The sequence below is a fragment of the Gavialis gangeticus genome, unplaced genomic scaffold (assembly GCF_001723915.1).
Source record: "Gavialis gangeticus isolate Ggan-Ray unplaced genomic scaffold, GavGan_comp1, whole genome shotgun sequence".
NCBI lineage: Eukaryota > Metazoa > Chordata > Crocodylia > Gavialidae > Gavialis > Gavialis gangeticus.
Window position 1 is genome coordinate 6,040,109 of NW_017728993.1, and position 20,198 is coordinate 6,060,306.

The 20,198-nt window shown below is 38.9% G+C and overlaps 1 protein-coding gene across 5 annotated transcripts in view; it reads right to left on the reverse strand.

The window, feature by feature from the left end:
• Positions 1–633: 633 nt before the first annotated feature.
• PDE4B (phosphodiesterase 4B) overlaps positions 634–20,198 on the reverse strand; it is a 561,637-nt gene continuing 542,072 nt past the window's right edge. For 4 of the 5 annotated variants that reach the window (XM_019528432.1, XM_019528433.1, XM_019528435.1 and 1 more), the window contains 9 exons: positions 14,595–14,688; positions 10,265–10,443; positions 9,326–9,424; positions 9,050–9,214; positions 7,995–8,094; positions 7,061–7,215; positions 6,821–6,943; positions 5,481–5,663; positions 634–2,693 (listed from right to left, as the gene is read on the reverse strand). In XM_019528432.1, the coding sequence (XP_019383977.1) occupies positions 2,328–2,693; positions 5,481–5,663; positions 6,821–6,943; positions 7,061–7,215; positions 7,995–8,094; positions 9,050–9,214; positions 9,326–9,424; positions 10,265–10,443; positions 14,595–14,688 (1,464 nt within the window). In that variant the 3' untranslated portion in view covers positions 634–2,327. Of the gene's footprint in view, positions 2,694–5,480; positions 5,664–6,820; positions 6,944–7,060; positions 7,216–7,994; positions 8,095–9,049; positions 9,215–9,325; positions 9,425–10,264; positions 10,444–14,594; positions 14,689–15,437; positions 16,091–20,198 lie in introns of those variants that run through there. The other variant, XM_019528436.1, reaches the window with a different exon arrangement.

Genomic DNA, 20,198 nt, shown 5'->3' on the forward strand with positions numbered 1-20,198 from the left:
GATATTATTGTTATAGGAATCATGAACTTCTCAGGCCCAGAATCTGGAAACCAAAGAGTGCTGCGGGACCAGAACTGCTTTTGGTTCAGTGTTGAAAGGCAGGGTGTAGCAGATATCCTGTCAGAGTTACTGAGCAGGGTGCAGTGACTCTATCCAGCATTTAAAAGAAAAAATGCTCAAATCCTTTAAGTTTGTTCAACTGCATAGTAGGGACTGCTGGTGAACCAAGCCCTGGAAAATGGTTAAAGGTCTGATCACAGGTCAGTCATGGAGATGAAAGGCCAATGATGAAGGAGAGGATTTAAGAGTCTATATCCCCTGTGAGCTGAATGCTGATCTTTGGTAGAGAGCACAAGCAGACTGGCTAGAGGACTATATGTATTCCTATTCTCTTTGCAAGCCTCACTTTGCCCTTTGGCTGCCAAAATCCTTTCTTTTTTCATTCACAAAACTGACTGCAGGGAACTATTATCCTAATGTTGGACTTTGTCCCTGGGAGAGCTGTTTTTTTTTTATCTTACTGCAATAGCCAGTCAGCAATCCTATGCCAGCCAACAGAGACTATAGCAACCTCAGTTGCATTTTGGTGCTGCTTAGTTACTCCCCAAACAAAGTTGCTAATAACAGCCAGAAGTGCCCCAGGCTTGGGTCATGCTTTCATTTATTCACTTCATATAAAAATCTCTTAAGAATGCATCTGAACACAATATATAATACTATAACATACATTGTGTGAAACTTTTGAAAACAATAAAATAACCACCTGGAACAATGCAGTGTTAAACAGACATACAAACCCATTGATCATGCACAACTGTGCTATTTTCATCAACTATATTCCATCACAAGTTGGACCAAAAGCTTGAAACATATTTTACAAACTGAGATCGACACCATTAATGATGCCTAACAAGCTTTGTCAGAAGAAGCTTCACAGCACAATTATTACATCAGTTCACATTTTGTCATAGAAATTCACATTGGGTTGTTCATAAATTGGAATATGACATTTAATAGTTGGTGACAGTTGCAGGGGTTTCTTTTTCAGACTTTCAGCAGCTTAACTGGCTTATCCTTCCCTTTCTCCCAATCTTAAGATTCAGTTTCTCTCAACTCACGATGAAAACGAAGCCCCTGCAAGCCAATGCCACCTATGAATGCCCTCTATGGGTTCCGTATGTCTCTTCAGCTATGTTCAGGTTCTTCTATTTTATGCCATACAAAAGATTACAAGAAAAAAGGCAACTCTTATTCAGAGTTTTCTACACAATGAACACCACCATTGAAAGGTAATGTTAATTAATATAAATTAATAACTTACAAAACAGTACAGTATATACATTACATAATAAATACACTGTTATAAACAGTAATGGATGCGTTAGAGCTCAAGGCAGTGCAGGAGAAGGATGGTAGAGCTAATTCGAGGAAACGTGAACTGCAAGTGAGAGGAACACAAATATCCAGGCGTGCAACTTCCACTGAGCAAAGGAACGGCCAAGGGGAGAAAGCACATCAAACACTGCCTTATTATGCTTAATTGTTTATGTACTGCATTGTGCTATAGAAACTCAACTATCCTTTATCCTGTGCACAACAAAAGTTAAACCTAGTTGAGGAAAAATACTGTTGTCTCTAGCAAGCAAACAGAGGTGGTGTACAATGGCATGAAATGACCCTAAAAGGGTCATCTGGAGGTTTAAGAAGACTGTGAAAGGTGCAGTTATGCAAAACCCCTTCTATTTAGCCTGTAAAAGTGATAAACTGCAATAAAGTGACAGGTATTGCCCATGAGAAAAGGAAGACTATTTGTTTTAACAGGAAGAATCAAAAAGGTATCCGTCAATTTCTGAAATACTTTGTGTTGTGTTTTATATTAAACGTGTATTTAGTAGGCTCTTGAAAAGACATGTAAGTGTTTACAAAAAAGGCACACAGGTCTGCAGACAGGTGGTCAGGTGGACAGGTTCTATATGGAGAGTTACTAATCAGTAGTTTCTATCAGTCTAACTGGTATAAATGCCAAAATCCTAACGGTATAAAACCTCTCAGTTGTATGTCATTCACTGTTCAGTAACAATTCAAATCGGTTCCAAAACTACACAATGTTTTAGCTGAAAAGGCTTAAACCACAATGTAAATCTTCTGTTAATTTCCTGAGCAATCATTCACTACACGATCTTTAACCCTGACTCCAATCTCAAGTAGCTGGGATATCTTTTAGCCAATGTTAGACATAGGCATAAGACCTAGATCGCAGGCTAGTCCTACAAGACAGCTTGCATGCTCATTTAGTATTTAAAGTTCACCTACGCAGATACAGTGCATTATGTGTCAACAGGCGATGTATCTTCTGTCACTATTTCTATATTAGCTTCTCTTTGTGAATCCCTTTTACCTGGGTCAGTCATACAGAGTGTCTTTGTATTGCTGAAATAGCTGATACTATCACCCTCCTTGTCAGGTCCATCTGAATCCTCCTCTTCAAGAGTCAGTTCAAACTGGAACTTCTCCATCAGATTCTGACAGTCCCTGTTACGTTCATCAAGAGGAGGGGAGGGGCTCTGGGGTATCATGCTCTGGTACCAGTTCCTATTGTCTTCTAAAGTATCCAGAATGTCTTGTGCATCAGGCTGCACCAGGTCTGCCCAAGTCTCCCAAAGTGGATGCACAATGTAGTCAATGAATCCAACCTGGAGAACAGAAAAATTACATGCACGGGTTATGCGTGTTAAAAAACAAAAGGCTTAAGATGCTATAAGGCAGCCACCATTTTTACCTGAAAATAACCGCATCCAACTGAGCTCATAAATACCTATGCACAGGTGTGGGTATTACAGCATGCACAATTAATTGCAGCTACAATTATTTGCCCATGCAAAATTGTACCTACAAAACTGGAGTTTGGGTTGATGCCTTTTGAAATATCAGCCTGGAGGTATTAATTAAAAAGGAACAGTTACACAGGAATTGATAAGACTGCCAAAATCATCCCATAATTTTCACATGACTAAGTAGGCTTGTTATCTTTGGCTGACTAATCAAAACATTCTGGTGCAAAACTGGCTCAAATCAACATTTTGGAGATAAAAGATTCTATTGTACTCCCTACTGAAATGTCATTTAACACCAGATGCCATAGACTGGTGCTCTCCTATCTACTCTTTCAATCTAGGAAAAATCCACAATATGTCAGTTATGATGGTATGGGGTCTGTAGGCGAAGATTTTTTTTCCTGGCAACCAGCATGCAATTCCAGTGGAACACTTTATTGACTTGCAGAATTGAAAATATCAGTTCTCAGGTTGAACACCAGGCCTACCTCTGAATATCACTCCTCTTAAGGACTTCCATTGTCCCTTAATGACATCTTTTTGTTTCATGGAGCTAGCATCTGTTACGAATTGCATTTTGTGTACTATATCTTTAAAAGTTAAACGGTGAGAAGTCGATCTTCTCTGCTGCAAAGACAGTTGCCTTGTTTCTCTACAAATGCAGCAAAATAGGTTTTTTGCAAGTTATATTCCTGTCTGTTTTGTAAAGAGTGCAGAAAATCGAATGAAGAACCCAACTCACGAAATCAAGTCCCTTGTGTTGGTATAATTTAGTATGTATGACTCTGGTGGAAATAACATGTTCACTGGTGGAAAGAATGATGTTCCGGGTTGGGTCAGTAAATCCTTCCGACTATTGGTAAGCAGGCTCCAAACGGGATCGCTATCCAATTGTCTGACAAAAAAGGCCAGACAGGATGAAGAAAACCGAATGGTCATAAAGAGGATTGAAATTCTTCTGACTTGGCAGAACGTGTCATTTCACTCTGCACACTGCTGGACAACATTTCTATGCAGCAGGAAAATGGCTCTCAAAGGGGCTAGACTCAACATGCGGATGTTTGCTTTGGAAATCACATGTGCCTCCTTCAGACACAACAGGATGTCAATAGAACCATTAAAATTCAATTGTAATATACTGCCGAGGCAACTTAAACAGAAAGGTGATGAAAACTTCCTGCAGCATATGTTCATGAGGAACTTTTAAAATGAGAAAACCTCCTCTCTCTGGTTATCTGATGGCAAGGTTTTGCTGGCATTCTAGAAACATTCAATATTCATAAAGAACTAACGGTCAGAAAGGTTGCAACGTTCAGATAATGCCGACAGTTTGTAGGTTCCTTAAGCAGGCATCTCAAATCACACAACAAGGAACAAAATGACCAGGCACTACCATTTTCTGATCTTTAAGAAAAAGAGTATTGACTCTGTTTAAACGGACAATTACCTAGTATTCAATCAGATTTTTAAAAACCTTTATGTGTAGTATAAACCTTTACATGTAGTTCTTTCTATCAGACTCCTTCAACTTCAAAACTTGAATGCCTCCCCCATTTGGACAATGCTATTCCTGTCAACATTGCAGCCACTTCGTTGGATTTGTTTTCCCTGCATACTGAAAATGAGGTTTTGAAACTTGCATGAAGTGAGAATATGGAGTAGAACAAAATGTGCACAGTTTGGCGGGGGCATTCCCCGCCAAACTGGGCTCACAGATTTTTTGTGTGTTGGGCTCACATATAAGCAGATACTTTTCTAATGAAATCACTCTGTGGTCAAACGAATACTTTCGGAAGTAGTTTGTTTATCTCAGAAAAGCACTGAAGGACATCATTAATAATGTGACTTATTTGGGCTGAAAAACCTTGACAAGGCTTGTTAAAGCAATTTAAAACCTTCAACTGAGACACCATTAAATAAAAATCAATATGCTTCCATCAAACACAAATTATTGGGTGGGGTTCTGTGACCCCGTGCAATACAGATTAGACAAAATCTAGAGTTTGCTTCTGGTCTTTTAAGAACCTTCAAATGCTTAAACTCCTTTCTCAAGGTTTGTATTGATCGAGATAAATGCTGCTTTCCTTCTCCAACAGCCTTTTACACATGACCTCCAACAGACCCTTAACGTTTAATTACATCCTGAAAAATCACGGGTCTCCACAGGTCTGACAATCTACATTAACATTGGCTGTTGTCTTTAGTCCTTTCCCAAATTGTTTAAAGAGACAGACTAATAAACAGACTGCCAAAACTTTTGTGGGTTGGCAGGATATGACAAATTTAGGAGAACGCCATTAAAAATCACAGAGGAGGAGGTTTGAAGCTGTGAAAGATAGGAGGATCATGGTAAGCGAGAGAATCTGATTCACACTTTTCTGGGCAGTGCAGGGAGAGTTATCAGAAAGAGACTGCTTCTGGGAACAGGGACAAAGTGGGGGGCTAAATCTGCATCTGAAACTGAGAAGCAACGAGGAAAATGAAAGAGCAGGAGTCAGCAGGTAAGTCCATAAGGGTCAAAGACATCTGGGCAAGTAAAGGGTACCAGGCATTTTGCCAGAGGGATGAGGAATACACTTGGCCCATTTACCTTTCAGTGTGCAAATGGAAACAATGAAAAAGAAAATGTACCCAAATGGCAATTACCTGTGATTTTTCCACTGACGCAGTGTGTTTGTCACACATTGGGCTAATTTCCATTCCTCTCTCTCGTTCTTTGTCTCCCTGTTGGAAAAACTCCTCCATGATTCTGTCTGTCCATTGCCGGTACAATTCCAGGGATTTTGTGGGATTGCTCAAGTCTGCACAGTGAACCATATTTCGGAGGACCTGTAATCGCATTAAACAGAAATCTCATAAAATCAGTTGGAAAAAGACGAGGATTTTGTACTGCACATGCTTGCTTAATTCAGAACGTTTTAACCACAAAAGCCATTCATTATGCAACTTCCTATTGCAAACTAGTAACTTCACAAAAACATCCTCTTTTCAAGTCGCACAAGAGGTTAGCTGTTGGGATCTGGGATCTGTGGTGGAAGTGACTCTATCCATGTGTAGGGTGTATTTGCAGTACTCTTTCGTACGGTGCTATTGAGTGCAGGTGCTACCCACCATTCAGAATTTGTTTTTGAAATAAAGCCATACTCTCATGGCTAAATACCAGATATCCCCACTTGAGTAAATGAACAACATCCCTTATACACAAATACATTAACTGTGGGCAAAAGATGAGATATCACATCTATCCCGTCCCCCGCCCCTCCCCATCCCCCACAAAAAAACCCAAAAAACAAAAACTGTGAGCAAAAGAAGGGATATCGCATCTACCCAAAGAACCTTGCCTAACCATGGGCAAAGTGATTTACAGGGCAAAGGAGAGGTATATATTTTATAAAAAATTCTGAATATCGCATTTACAAAAAATACACATGTAATCCTGTCACTAAACTTCTATTTTGAAAGTGGAGGAAGGACTGGGATGTTTGCTCTGCCTCTCTCTCAATACTGCCTGTAAATATGCCTTATTCCTGGATCCTGTATATTATGTCTAACAGGAGCAATGCACAGCTGCATTAAAATCAGTGTGAGAATGAATTTTCAAAGCTAATTATGAACTAAATTAGCCTATTCCTTGTGACTGTGCAGCCCTCCCAGAGGCAAACAGCATGATGGGGTAAGTGTGAACACGATTCTACAACCCATAAAACCTCAGCTGTGTTCACATGTGTTCTGGTGTCAAGCTGTGGAGACAATGCTCTCTGTTATGTTCTGAGAGTCTAGGGGCCATCCTGAACCTTTCTTTTATTCTCCATGGTCCAGAACAGAAGAGAATATGAAGCCTAAATGTTTTCAAAAGTTCCTAAAAGAATTAGCATTCAACATTGCAGCACATGCTAAGTGTAGAAGCTATGCAACCAAGTTTTCCTCCTAAAAAAGAATAAACCGTGCAAAATGGCTCTGATATAATGGAAAATGCACTCACATACCTGTATTCGGTCTGTGTAGTTATCCAAAAGGAGAACCCCTGAACTTGTCACTTTCTTAGTTTCTACCATGGTCTTGAGATCTGCCAGGAGGCTCATATGTTTGGACATGTCTGTTGCCAACACCTTTATAAAAATAAATCATTTCTTAAGTAAAGAAAGTTACACAAATACTCCAGCAATTTCTTTAGGAGCACCTGCTGTCTGGATAACTCAGGTGCTGCATAAGGGTGTTATTCTTACCATGTCAATCACCATTTTCCTGAGAGTCTGACGCTGTTTCTTAGTAAGGTTCTGGAAGATATCACAGTGCTCTTCTTGCAGCAATTTGAAACCCACAGCAAGATGGTGGTTCTCCAAGACAGATTCATCATTGTACATCAGAGCCAGTTCAGAATCTGGCCAAGAAGTGTAAAAGCAATGAGGAAGTGTAATGCAGAATTGCAAACAGGAAATATTTCTTTTGTGAATTAGCAATTATATAGTTATGTAAATGAATTATGAAAAATTAGGCAAGTTGTGCTCTACTGGCTTTCTTTTGTTTGTTATGGGTTTTTAAAACCAACAGACAAGTAAAAGCCTCACTTTGCTCAACACTAACTTATTGATTATTATTCAGTTGAGTGAATCACAAGCTTAAATGAGAGAAAAATAGATTTTCTTCATCACTAATAATAGAAATCATGATGTAAGAAAAGTCAGTTTTTCAGAGTAGGACAATGTATATTGGAATCGGTACACATTTTGCGTGCTGAAATTAGAACATGAACCATAACAACTGATTTTAGCTTTGGTGTCATTAGAAATGAGAATAAAAATAGAAAACAAATTATGGATTATTTAGTTGTCTCATTAATTACAAGGAACTGTGCAAATTCACAGTGATGACTGAAAGACTCAGTGTGAATTAGTGAGTAAGAAAATAAACAGGATTTATATATCAAGGAGATGATATCACAAAATGAATTATCTTCCTTTGCTTGGACAATAGTAATTTAATTTTAATTATTGTTCTGCTTCACAGTATGCTGCTGTTTTACTACAGAATATTTTGTGAAAGCAATACAGTCTTAAAATAGTAATTTAAGATTTGACTATCAGTCTTCATTGAGCAAGGAAAAAGATGCAGCAGATTTGCAGATTATTAGGGTACTATTGTATTTGAAACAAGACTCACTTGTATTAATAAGAAATTGATTGGAGACACCAGGATGATCCACATCATGAATTGCAGCTGCAAAAATTGCTGCTAGGATTTCCAAATCTGTGAAAACGGCCTAGGGCAAAAGTGACCAGAGTGAGCACGTGATCATTGTCATGAAATTATGAGCTTTCAACAATTTGCAAAGAAAAGTGTGAAAAGAAAATTGTCAACATATTAAACGTATGTTTCCATGGACAATAAAGTTTAGTTTGGAGAACGTGCTTCAAATTGGATGTACCCATTGACATAGAACAGATATAACTTGTCATTATCATTCAAAATTTCTTAATACAGCTTTGTCTTAGAATAAAATGAATCCTTGGAAAAGCAGTACAGCACAGCCCCTTGGCAATACATGTAGGTGCTGAAGCTAAAGGCAACAGATGAAGCGTCCTTCACCAATACTGAAGTGAAATCCTAAGTTTGTAAGAAAAGCCTTAGGCTCTGGTTGGTAAGGAATTGAGAGAGGAAACAAATTTCACCCCCAAGCCAAACACAAAATAATAAGGCATGGAATTAAAGCTTATGACCCTGCATGGCATGAGGATGCACCACCACCATCCTGCTGGCTGGATCAATATTAAAGGCTTTAGTCATTCACATCCTTTGTTGCTCCCCAGCAATTAGATGTCAGATCTGCCAAATACTGCATGCTAAGGTCCATCTAAGCCTAACAACCCAGTGTAGTTAAGGCACACCAGTTTCTGTAGCAAACACCACACAAAGGAGTCTTATGGCTAGCATCACAGCCATTAGCCTTTGATTCTCCCACCCAAGTTGATCAGATCCAATATACATCAGATCATTGTGTGCATTCACTCTCCTGGATTTGTAGTGAGGTGCCTTATCCACTCTGCCACCATGCCCCTAAATCCTGCATATGATTTAAGTTTGTTCATACAGGGAATGTGTATGTTGAAACAGCCATTCAAAAAATCCACTAAAGATACTGCAGACATTAAAAAGTGTTTCAGTTAAATTCAGCATCCCAATACAGAACCCAACATCCCAACACCAGAACAACTCACATCCAATGCAGGGGTAGAAAGAAGAACGTGTGTTGATTGGGCAACATCAGCAGCATGTAGGCTGTTATGGTAGGCTACGTCAGAATGGTAGTGGTCTTCTAAAGTCATCATGTAAGTTACAAAAGTGTCAGATGAGATTTTGAATGTTTTCAGGAGATCTCTTTCCTGCATGTGAAATGTTACAAAATAGATATTGAAATCACGTAAGTGTGTAGGAAAATCAGAAACCACACAAATATAGTAAAAAACCCAGCAAGTTTATGGGGAATCTCTAACCTGAAATATGGCGTACATGATGCAGGTGAGAGGCCTGCTGTGCGAATATCTTGCAACATTAAAAATATTAAGACCCCATTTATTCAGGTCTTCTAATTCCTACAGAAAAAAACAAGAACAATAAAAGAGAATGGTTACACTACTTTAACACTGTGTGTGGGAACATATTATTGTATTCATCATGCAATTTATGAAAATGCATTACGGTGAAAATTAATTTAAAACAGCCTAATAATCAAAGCACGTGAAATGAAAAGTAACAATGAAGAGTCTATATTAGATTCATGCTAAAGCAGCAGTTCCTAGCTCTGGGTTGCAACCGAGATGAGAGTCACGGGGGCAATGCCGGTGGCGCTGCACAGAAAAGGAGAGCTGTGCTGTGTGCTGGGAGCTCCCCTGCCCCCGGGCTGCCACTACTGCAGCTGCACTCCACTACCAGCAGCAGGGCACAGAAAAAAAAAGGTTGGGAAACACTGTGCTAAGGGAAGAAAACATTTCACTATGAAAAAGATATATTTACAGAGCTACGCGTCTCCTTGTTTAGTGGGAGGAAAGCCCAGTAAAAGGCAAAAGCCAAGTGGCCGGTTCTTGGACGTAGCCAATGGTTCAACATAGCTCAGGAGTGTACAGGTCAGAACTATTTAAATATCAAAGGAATGTACATTCCAAAATATACACAGCAGGGGCCTGGCCTAACTCCTCTTTAAGATTAAAATACACATTGTCAAACACTAATATTGATTCCCTTTTAATATTTTATATAATAATATTCTTTTAATATTTTATAAAAAGATCAATGACTCTACAGTAGCTGGCTTCATCAAGGTCAATCAGAGGATACAAGAGCCCAGAAAGTACCGACTCCCATTGTCACACTGAAGCTATTAGACAACACACTGTCTTTTTTATTTCTAGCTTATGTTCAAGAATCAGGCACACCTTGGCCAGATGGTCTTCCTTTTCCGTTTTAACACCAAATCGTGAAATGCTGGTGTTATTTAAGCTTGAACTATGCATTAATTTTTTCACTCCACTGATCTGTGTCATGAGCTGCTGTTTTTTCTTCTTTTCTCTGTCCTTCTGTGTGGGAGAAGGAATCTCTACATCATTCTGCTTGTCTGGGAAAGATAAAGGCAAAACGAATGGGTTACATTTCTAAAGCATATAGCAATGTCCCCCCTTTAAAACAAACCATTTTCATGAATTTCATTCAGTGTTATATAAAAAGGATCATTTCAGAGCCTAGTACCCTCCTTCACAGTGCTAATTGTTTAAAAACGGTCTTTTAATATTCCCAGAAATTACATGGAATTTGAAGTACTAGACTGCAGCAAGCATGATATCATTAATCACAGCCGTTGTCTTTAAATAGTGATAATTAATAATGTAAAGCTGCTATGCGCTAATAGCTTCAACGTGGGGGGCAGGCCTTATGATGCTGAGAAGGATGATAGAGGTCCATAGGAAAAGGGGGATCAAATTCTCTGTTGGCATATCTATATCAAGATCAGTATCATTGCACTGGCAGAGAGCTTGGCTCAGGAAATGCATATGATGAGCAGTGTGTTGTCAGAAAGCAGCTGCATTTCCCCTTCTGGCTCAAGCTGTCAGCAAATGCAAAGAAGGGGTGTGTCAAGCCACAGTCAAAATCCCTGCTGATTCCGTGGGTCTGCATACAGATTGCTACTTGCCGTATTCCAATGCAGACATGGCATACTTTAAAAATGGACCCTCCTGAGCTAACCCGACTGAGGAGCAGTAATACAATCTCTGCCTGCCCTCCACCAGGATGAATCCTCCCTCTGAGGATTCATACAGTTTTCTTTTATACCTGCTACCTCCAACATTGCTTAATAGTGTCATAAAATATCATTAATCTTTTTTAGAATAAATCCACCCATTAAAAGTGTACAAAATAACATAAAATCTTCCACACTGGGCATTGTTCACGGGCCTATGCTCCTTCACTTTTGGAGATCTGGTCATCCTTAAAGGGATCGAGTGTTAACTGCATTTTCCTTTGACTAATTAAAATCTGTGCAAAACAATCTGCCACTGTGCCTGCAACACTGCAATTAAGAAGAACGCCATTATCTGTAACTGCTGATGTGATGTCACTAGGTGCTTCCCTTTTGTGTAGTCTCTGCAACAACAGAAAATCTTTCCTACGTACAGTCTCCTTAGCAATGTTTAGCTTTGAAGCAGGACAAAATGAAGATCCTAAAACAGATCGTTATGACTTAAAACATTCCTGCATTCATGACTTATGACACTTTCAAGGAAAATCCTTCTGACATTGAGCTGACTCAATAGTTCAGAAATGGAGATTAATAACAAGGATTGATGAAACTCCTCTGTATTTAGTATAAGGTTAGCACTATAAACACATAAAATATTGTAGGTAGTCAACTGATCTGCACAAAACAATATTTATAAAACACTGACTGTCCTTAAAAACGGAGTTGGAGTTTTTTTTAAATTCACTGATTTTAAGATATAAGAAAAGGTTCAGACATATTTTCTGAACCTTACTCATCATATGGTTAAGTTCTAATTATTTATATAATGCCCACTGTTTTCTAGCTGTGGTTGCTTTTAAACCATCTAGAGCTTGTGGTCACATGGACAAATAAGTGCCATCACCTATTACTCTAGGATCCATCAGCAATGGTTTATCTAATTTGTTCCACTATTACTGTCCTTAAATTCAATATATGAGTCTATACTGCTTGTAAAATTAGCTGCCATTCATGTGGAAGAGCTTCAAGGTATGCTGCAATAAAAGTCAAAGCATCTGAGATCAGAAACACATCTCTAAGAAAACAAGTACAAATTCAGAGCCTGGTCATGCAACCATCTCATCCAAGAAATCTCATCAGCTTCAAGATGGATCTGCACACATCTCAGGGATTACTTAAACCAGTAAATACTGCAGGTTTGTATCCTACGTGTTGACTTTCTCAATGAGTCTGTCAGTTATGCTATTGTCCTTAATCCTGTAATTGCCACCAACAAAAAAGAAAAATGTTCATTTGGAACTGAAATTCATGCTGAAGTTGAAAACAGATTTAACAAATTCACAGTTTACACTGCGGGTAGCTATTCAGCATTTCAGTTCAAGATGCAACACAGAAAGACACAATGCAGTTCTGAGAGGCTATAATTCCCTGATGAGTTAGAAAAGAAAGGAAGCTGCAACATGATGCGTCACTAGAGAGGACAGTGTATAGTAAAAAGCTATTCCTTTTTTTAAGTTTATGCAGGTAGGCTAAGAGAGCCGTAAACCGGTTTTTCAGATTGGTCACTGACACATCCCAAACTTGCTGCCTTTAATGTGCCAGAACTCCCATCAACCAAACATGGACATCAGGATTGGGCCTGGAGGCACACAATAAAGAAAGCAGTTTCCCTGTGCCAAACTGAGTTAGCACTTAATAAAAAGATCCTACAAGATCTTTGGGCCCAATTTGCCACTAGTCTACGCTGACACACTGAAAGCACGCCTGCTTGAGCCAGCAAGGTCTTTGGTCCGACAATTAATCAATTATTTTATCCAGTCGATCACTTGTCTCACTCACACTATGAGCTATTTCTCTGCATGCTCTGAATGGTATAAACCCCTTCTCTTGTTTCATTTAGACAATTGGGAGACAGTCAACTGAAGTAAGCTCCCTTTTTATGCAGATACGGACAAGCAAACCCTAATATGATACAACCCTTCTAAATAAACACACGTCCCTCCTTCCCTTGTAGCTGCATGTTATTCTCTGTGTGTTCATTTTAATAAATAAATCCACGCAAGACCATTCATTAAAAATGTTACCGTGTGAACTGCACAAGCGCCTGGCAGATGGACTTGAAAGCATTACATGCACTGTATAACATATAGCGTAACAAACTTTATTAATTTATTTTAAATGGAACTAAGTAATCAGGTTATGATTTACCCTAGTGTGGAGAGCCTGCACAAGGCCTCTCATCACTACTCAAACCATTCATTCAGGCTTTAAGTGATTTAGAGGCCCTTGTGTTGTTTCCTCTATGGGAATGAATGTTACCATTATGCAATAATAAGCAGCAAGACCAAAATCAAGATTATCTTCTAGAGCAGCATACCATGGGAATATCTGGATTCTCTCCCAGTAACAAACAGTGATGAATAGTCAATCTCACTTGCAAATAGTCCATCAGAGAGTGTCATACCCTCCCAAAGCATCCAAAAGTATCTGTAACTACCACTATGGAAGTGAGCCTCAGTGTAATACAGTGTGCTGCACACTCTTCTACTGAGGAGGCAGATTGTTGATCTTCAGATTGCTACTCCTGATTTACTCCTGGGATTAATTAACGTTCTGGATGCCCTAACACGGCATCTTGATAAAACAGCGCCAATGAATTTCCATAAATGTATATTGGTTATTAAGGATATTCTCTGCCCAAAAGCACATGCAGTTATCTGGTTTCAAGTGTAGGCGCTTAACTGATTAGTGAAACCATTTAAAATAAAATGCCAGAAATATTTCTGTTTGTCTGATCATTTATTCCTTCTGGGCAACATTCATCCCAGCCCAGAGATTCTTTCCAAGGTCCAATTTACCACTTAGTCTCTGTGTTAAAGGCTGAAACTGGGACTTGTGCAGATTTCTGCTTTTTAAGAATGCTCACACATTATAAAACCAAATGTGAAATATTTGCAACAAACTATATTTTGTATGAGAAATGCACTGGAAACAGAAGGGGCCCAATTCTTAAATACTTAACTTGATTCATGTCAGTTAGTCCATGATCTCCAAAAGACTACTAATGGGAGAATAGCTACTCTTGGGTGTAAATCTTTGTGAGATGAGCCCTTGAATTAGCTGTGAGAAATGAATAAGTATATCCAGAATGGTGTATAAAATGTCTAAAGTGAGGCGTACTCTTTGGGGGAACAGGGAGATACAATTTTATGAGTTAAGATAGGAGCATAAGCTGAAGGTGTGTGACTTTGTGCTTTACATAAGGTCAAAAGAAAATCATAGATTTTATCATGTAGCTAACAGTTGGTTAAGGCAACCTTAACAGAAACATACAACTCTTTCTACTCAGAATTTGGATTATTTTGAGGAAATATTTATCCAAACATTATGCTTTTTTTCTCCCCCATACGCCATTTGAAAGAAAACATTTGAGTAATGGCATCTATTGTAAGGAGTAGATGGTGACTAATTTGATTTTCACAGAATTCTTTTTCTAATGAGATATGAAACCTTGGCATGTAATAACTTACCTAGAAACGTGTTTGAAATATATTCAGACACCTGGTTCCCAGATCGGCTCATTTCTGAGAGGTGTGTCAGCTCCCGGTTCAGCATTCTCTTGAACTGTTGGAAAATAAATAAGTTGACATTTTTCTGAATGCTTTCTAAAATTAATTTGGCTTTAACATTATTACATGCAACTAGACAAATAAGATGTTAAGAGGCAAACTCTGCAGATATTTGGAACACAGTCAATATCATATGGCTGAATTTAGATAATATTCAGCACCATCAAAACTGGAAATGTCTTGCTATCGTATTAAACTGACACAAAATGAATTTAGAACAGAATGTGCACCTTAGGTTTTGCTGTATGAAATGAAGGAGAACATTATGTTTTAGGTAATACATCCGAAAGATCAAACAGCTGCACTGGTTTTCATTACTGTTCCCTATAAACCATTTTTATTCCTAAATTTCAAAATATAAAATTTGCTGAATTTTGGAACTTGGAAAAAAAGAGGTAAATGTATATAACTGAAAAGCATGACAGAGATACTGTGAATCTAAAACAGAAAAGAGATGTTTATATAGGCAGATTAAAATGCAGGATTTAAATGTGCTTTCATCCAAATATACATAAAATGATTCTCCTGATTCACAATTCAAACTATTTTACAGCAATACTGCACTATCCTGAGACATGAATTACCAGAAGGAAAAAAACACCTAGATCTATGTCTGCTGCACATATGAGGATGTTACCCTTTGCTATAAAGTGCACATACATATTGATTTAAATAGCATATACTAAATATACTGTATCCAATATTTACAATCTATAACAGTCATATTTCACAAGTTTAACCCACCTTAATGTAACCCCAAGATACAGATAACAAATAGTTTGCTTCAGGCATTTTGGAAAACTCCACACCACAGTCCACAAATCCCTTATGAAGAATTCACAGGTCAGATAGAGGAATTCCACAAGAACAAGGATGTCCCAGTTTTCCAGTCAATAAAAAAATTAATATTCATAAAACCCAGAGATTCGCACCATCATGGTATCTGCTAATCCAAGACAAAGCCAAGCTTGGCATTTCATCCTTGCAGAAGGGCTGTATGTAGGCTTATTTGCTAGCAGAACGGAATAATGAAACCAGGGGTTGCACGAAGAAGCAAGAACTAATCCAACTGCATTCAGCTAGATGGCTCGAAGCACTTATGAATTATGAATAGTGCTGGTTGCTTAGCTAGCTGAAGGGGGTCCCCACTTCAAATTTGTCTTGCTCAGCTGAACTATGAAAGGAAGAAATTATGATTTTTTTTTGAGGGGGTTGCCAGCATTAGTAATACAGCCATCTTTTTGAAAAGAAAGATTAAAATAGAGGTAAGCCCTATGCATATTTAAATAAGTGAAAAGCAGGCAGCAGGCGCCTCATCTCAATTTCTGGGATTTTTTTTTTCTGAAAAGCATCATCATTATAGAGACAGAGGAAGCAGGGCAACCACTTACATACAGGTTTTTAAAAAAGATGATTTCTAACTTCTTTTGCAGTGACCCTGCTTTTGCTTTTTCTTTACGTGTAAAACCACCCACAATGTAAGAGGAAAAGCAAAATAAGAATTGGAAATATTTTAAAATGATATATAATCAGTGTTCAACCATGATACCATTTTATGAAGGAAAACACATTAAACCTTACAATATGGTTCTATAAATCACAATTTAAGATTTCAGTCATTTGGTGGGGTGGGGCTGCAATAATGTCCTCACAATGCTATTTTATACATTTAAGCAGAATTTGCTTTTGCACTTGAAATTGCAAGGTGATTGGTTTATAAGCAAACCTAATCCATCCCGTTACTGAGAAAACATTAGGAAAGCATAGCTGACTGTGTCTGAGATGTAATCACTATAGAAAATGACAGGTGATTATAAATATTCATGCTATCTTAGGATTTATTGCTATTATCTGTACTGTCAGAAGACATCCAGTCAGGATGCCAAAAATAAAAGTGAAATCTTATATTTAAAAGTATTTCTATCCTCTGACTGCTTTGAGTAAGTGTTATCACCATTGCCTGGGATGACGTAATGTGGTTTTCTCTGCATGCATTAGAGGACATGTATGGATGGGAAAGACTGCTGCTGTAACGTAAACCCCCACCAATCTACAAGAGTTCAAGCACAGGCAGTCAAAAGAATATCAGCGTAGCATGGCAACAGCACCACACGACGATCTGCTTCTTTACTGTAAGGCTTCCCCTTCAGATCGTAATCAACCATCAGTAATAGCCTTCCTGCAAGAATTCGAATGCTCCTTTAAGCCATACTAAGGCTATTTTCTGAAATGTCTTTAAAAAGCAGCTTTACAGAGAGCCAGAAGCCATCATATTTTGCCTGATAACCACAACAGTCACAATACCTGATATTCCAGGTAGCTGTTTTCAAATCCTCACGTCACAAATATTAAAACTATGTTTTGTTGATTAGTATACTAACTACAAATTTGTATTGCTTAAGACTGCCATCCAGGTGGATTTAAGGACATGAAATGTATTTGTCATGCACCACACAAATAACTACATGGAATTATTTTATAATACCGATCTACTTTTCAGACTGCTGTACAGGAGAACTATCAAGTGCCAATAACATTACACCCCCCCCCACACACACACACTTTGATTTAAGTGTCATATATATGTTACTGGCATTTGTTATCAACATATATATAATGTCATTGGCACTTGACAGATATGCTGTACAGCAGTTTGAAAAGTAGGTCAATATTATGAATATTACACACACACACACACACACACACACACACACACACGCATATATGGAGAGAGAGAGAGATCTATATCTCTCTCTATATATCTCTACATAGATATAAATCTATACTGTTTTTGGCATTTTGAGAAGGCCATGTAATAGGTTTAGGTGCCCTGCTGACCTAGTCTAGTGACATTGCTTCCATGAAGAAATATTTTTGATCGGTCATGGAAAGGTCTGCTATAGAAAGTCTGCAAAGAAAAGATTCAATTATAAGCGTGGCAGTCCATGCAATGCAGCCAAACTGACACCAAGACAGGGCCTTTGGTCAATGGGAGCCTCATCCAAACTTGGATGGTATGAAACAACATACTCACTTTTATACTCCATGGCCAAAAAGAAAAAGATACGAGTAGCTCTGCGCAGTGGCAACAATCTGTGCAGGTAACTGTGGAATCAGGAAGTTTCCGTTTTTATTACAACTCTACCTTCCATACATTCCAGGTTTTCCCTTTCTCTTTTTATGTAAGACATCTACATCTAAAATTCCCACTGTTTTTTATTCCTCGCATGTGCACATGAAAAGACTGCAGACTGAAGCTTGGACTCTTCTGTCCTTAGGCCTCTGCACCTAATACCAAAGCTTCTCTCCATCCATCCCATACCAGTAACCTTCATTTTTTATGATTACAAGATAAGCAAATGAAAGTGTGAAATCTCTTTAAAATATTTTTAGGTTACTTGAGCCTGGGGCTGGGTAGCAGATGCCATCTCCCTTTTACCATGTAAACATCAATGTGGAACACCAACATGGACAGAAGTTTAGACATAATTTGCTTGGACTCCTTGCCATTGCCATCTGTGGCGCTTTTTCTCTCAACAGTCTGCCTCCCATCCCAATGTGTTCTTCAGACAGTAATGGGTTAGGTTGTGAGTTATTCCACCAGCTTAACTATTGAAGGTCATGCGTGTTTTATATAATTAGTTGAGACAGGCAACCATCTGCAAATGACAGCTTTCCTGCAAATTTCCAAATCCTCCTATTCCTTTAATTCCCCATGGCAAATTGAGAGCAGGAAGGAACAAACCCAGCCACAGTCAAACAAGGATCACCAACAATTGTGTGGGCTAGAAGTGAAGGTAAGAGCACTGAAGATAGATTAGCTAGCTGGCTGCCACCCACAGCCAGCTTCTGGAGAGAAACAGATCTGCACATGTCGAGCCCAATGCCTGAAAATGCCTGGTAGCAAGAAACGTGCATTTTTTCACTCGAGAAGTGCCTGGAAGCATGGATCCTGTCGCATGGCCTTAGGCAACTTTTCCTGATGCGTCAGTGCCACTGTTCTCCTGGCACACAATCAGCTCACTAAGGAATATGTCACAAGATATGAACAAGGGGGTGGTGCAAATGATGCTTGCTCTGAAGGTCAGGAATCCCAGGGCTGTGGGCTCACTGGGGAATGACTTTCACTTACTAAGCCTTCTTGATGATTCATGTCAACTGAAAGGGGGAACGCCTCTGACCTAAAACCAAGGAACTCCCCGGCCAAAACTTGGTTTTGAGTGATTATACAAAGACTGGAGTTATTGCACACATGAAAGCAAAGCGCTTGTAAATAAGAAGGCAAGTTAGGTAGGACTACACCAATCCTGAAAACAGCATATGGGCACGGGTCACAAATCAGCAGAGCATTTCAGCATATCACCTTGCCGGGGTTGTTTGACCACAGTACTTTTTCCTGCCATGGCAGGGGGGTCGGACTTGATGATCTGCTCAGGTCCCTTCCGACCCTACTAACTATGAAACTATATGCTTAAATTTAAGCATGTGAGCAGTCCCATCGAGGTCAAGCTTAAAGTTAAGCATTTGTAACAAAAGTGTTTACCTGGCAGAAGGCAACAACCATAAACAGATAACTATAAAAATGAATTTCAAACCAAGTGGCGCTGAATGGATTTCACAAAAGCCTTGTCTGGATACAGTATCACGCCTTTCAGCGGTGACTTAAAAACATTTTAAACCCCACTACCATAATTTAGACAAGTCCTAGGTATCATTAACTCCCTTTTTAAAGGGCACTGAGGCACACAATTCAGTCACTTACCCTAAATCACAAAAATCTATAAAAGAGATGAGGACAGGTACCAAGTCTTTGATTCCTCTCTGATCTTCAGTAACAAGCCCTCATTTTCCTCTGTTTATAACCTTTAAATGTAAAAATCCTCCCCTCCCACTTCCCTCTTTGTGTTTTAATCAGCAACTTTTTCTGCCTGGAGACTCAGTACTTCAGCACTGCTAGAAACACTATCAGGTGCAAATGCCCCCAAGACAGCTATTGTATTAGTTACCTGCACAGATTACGTCTGCTGTCTATGCTGCCATTGCAGTGCGACATCAGAATAGCGCTGAAACATCAATTCATTCAGAAAATTTCTTCAATTTGAGACAGTTAAAAAAAACTGCGGTATAGTAGACAGTTAGGCACTATGGTGGCATATAGAAGCCTTTATTATACATGGAAACCATTTTTTATGGGATTTGGGGGGTTTCTTGAGCTTTCCTTGATGTCAGATGCTCCAGAGAGATGCCGTTTCCTTTCTCTTAAACTGTTCTGCCATTTGTCTGCAGTGCCTGCAGGGAGCCTGCATGTTGCTCTCTCTGCACAGATCAATGAATGATGTTATGTGCAAACCTCTGTAATGATGCCTTAGCTAAATCAATCTGACAGCAAAGGGTAAAACAAACAGATTGTACCCGAGCCATGAGGCGACACCAACTGCTTTGCAATGGGGCAAACAGAAGCATTGTATACTTTGGAATCGTATTTGTGCCTTCGTAATGATTATT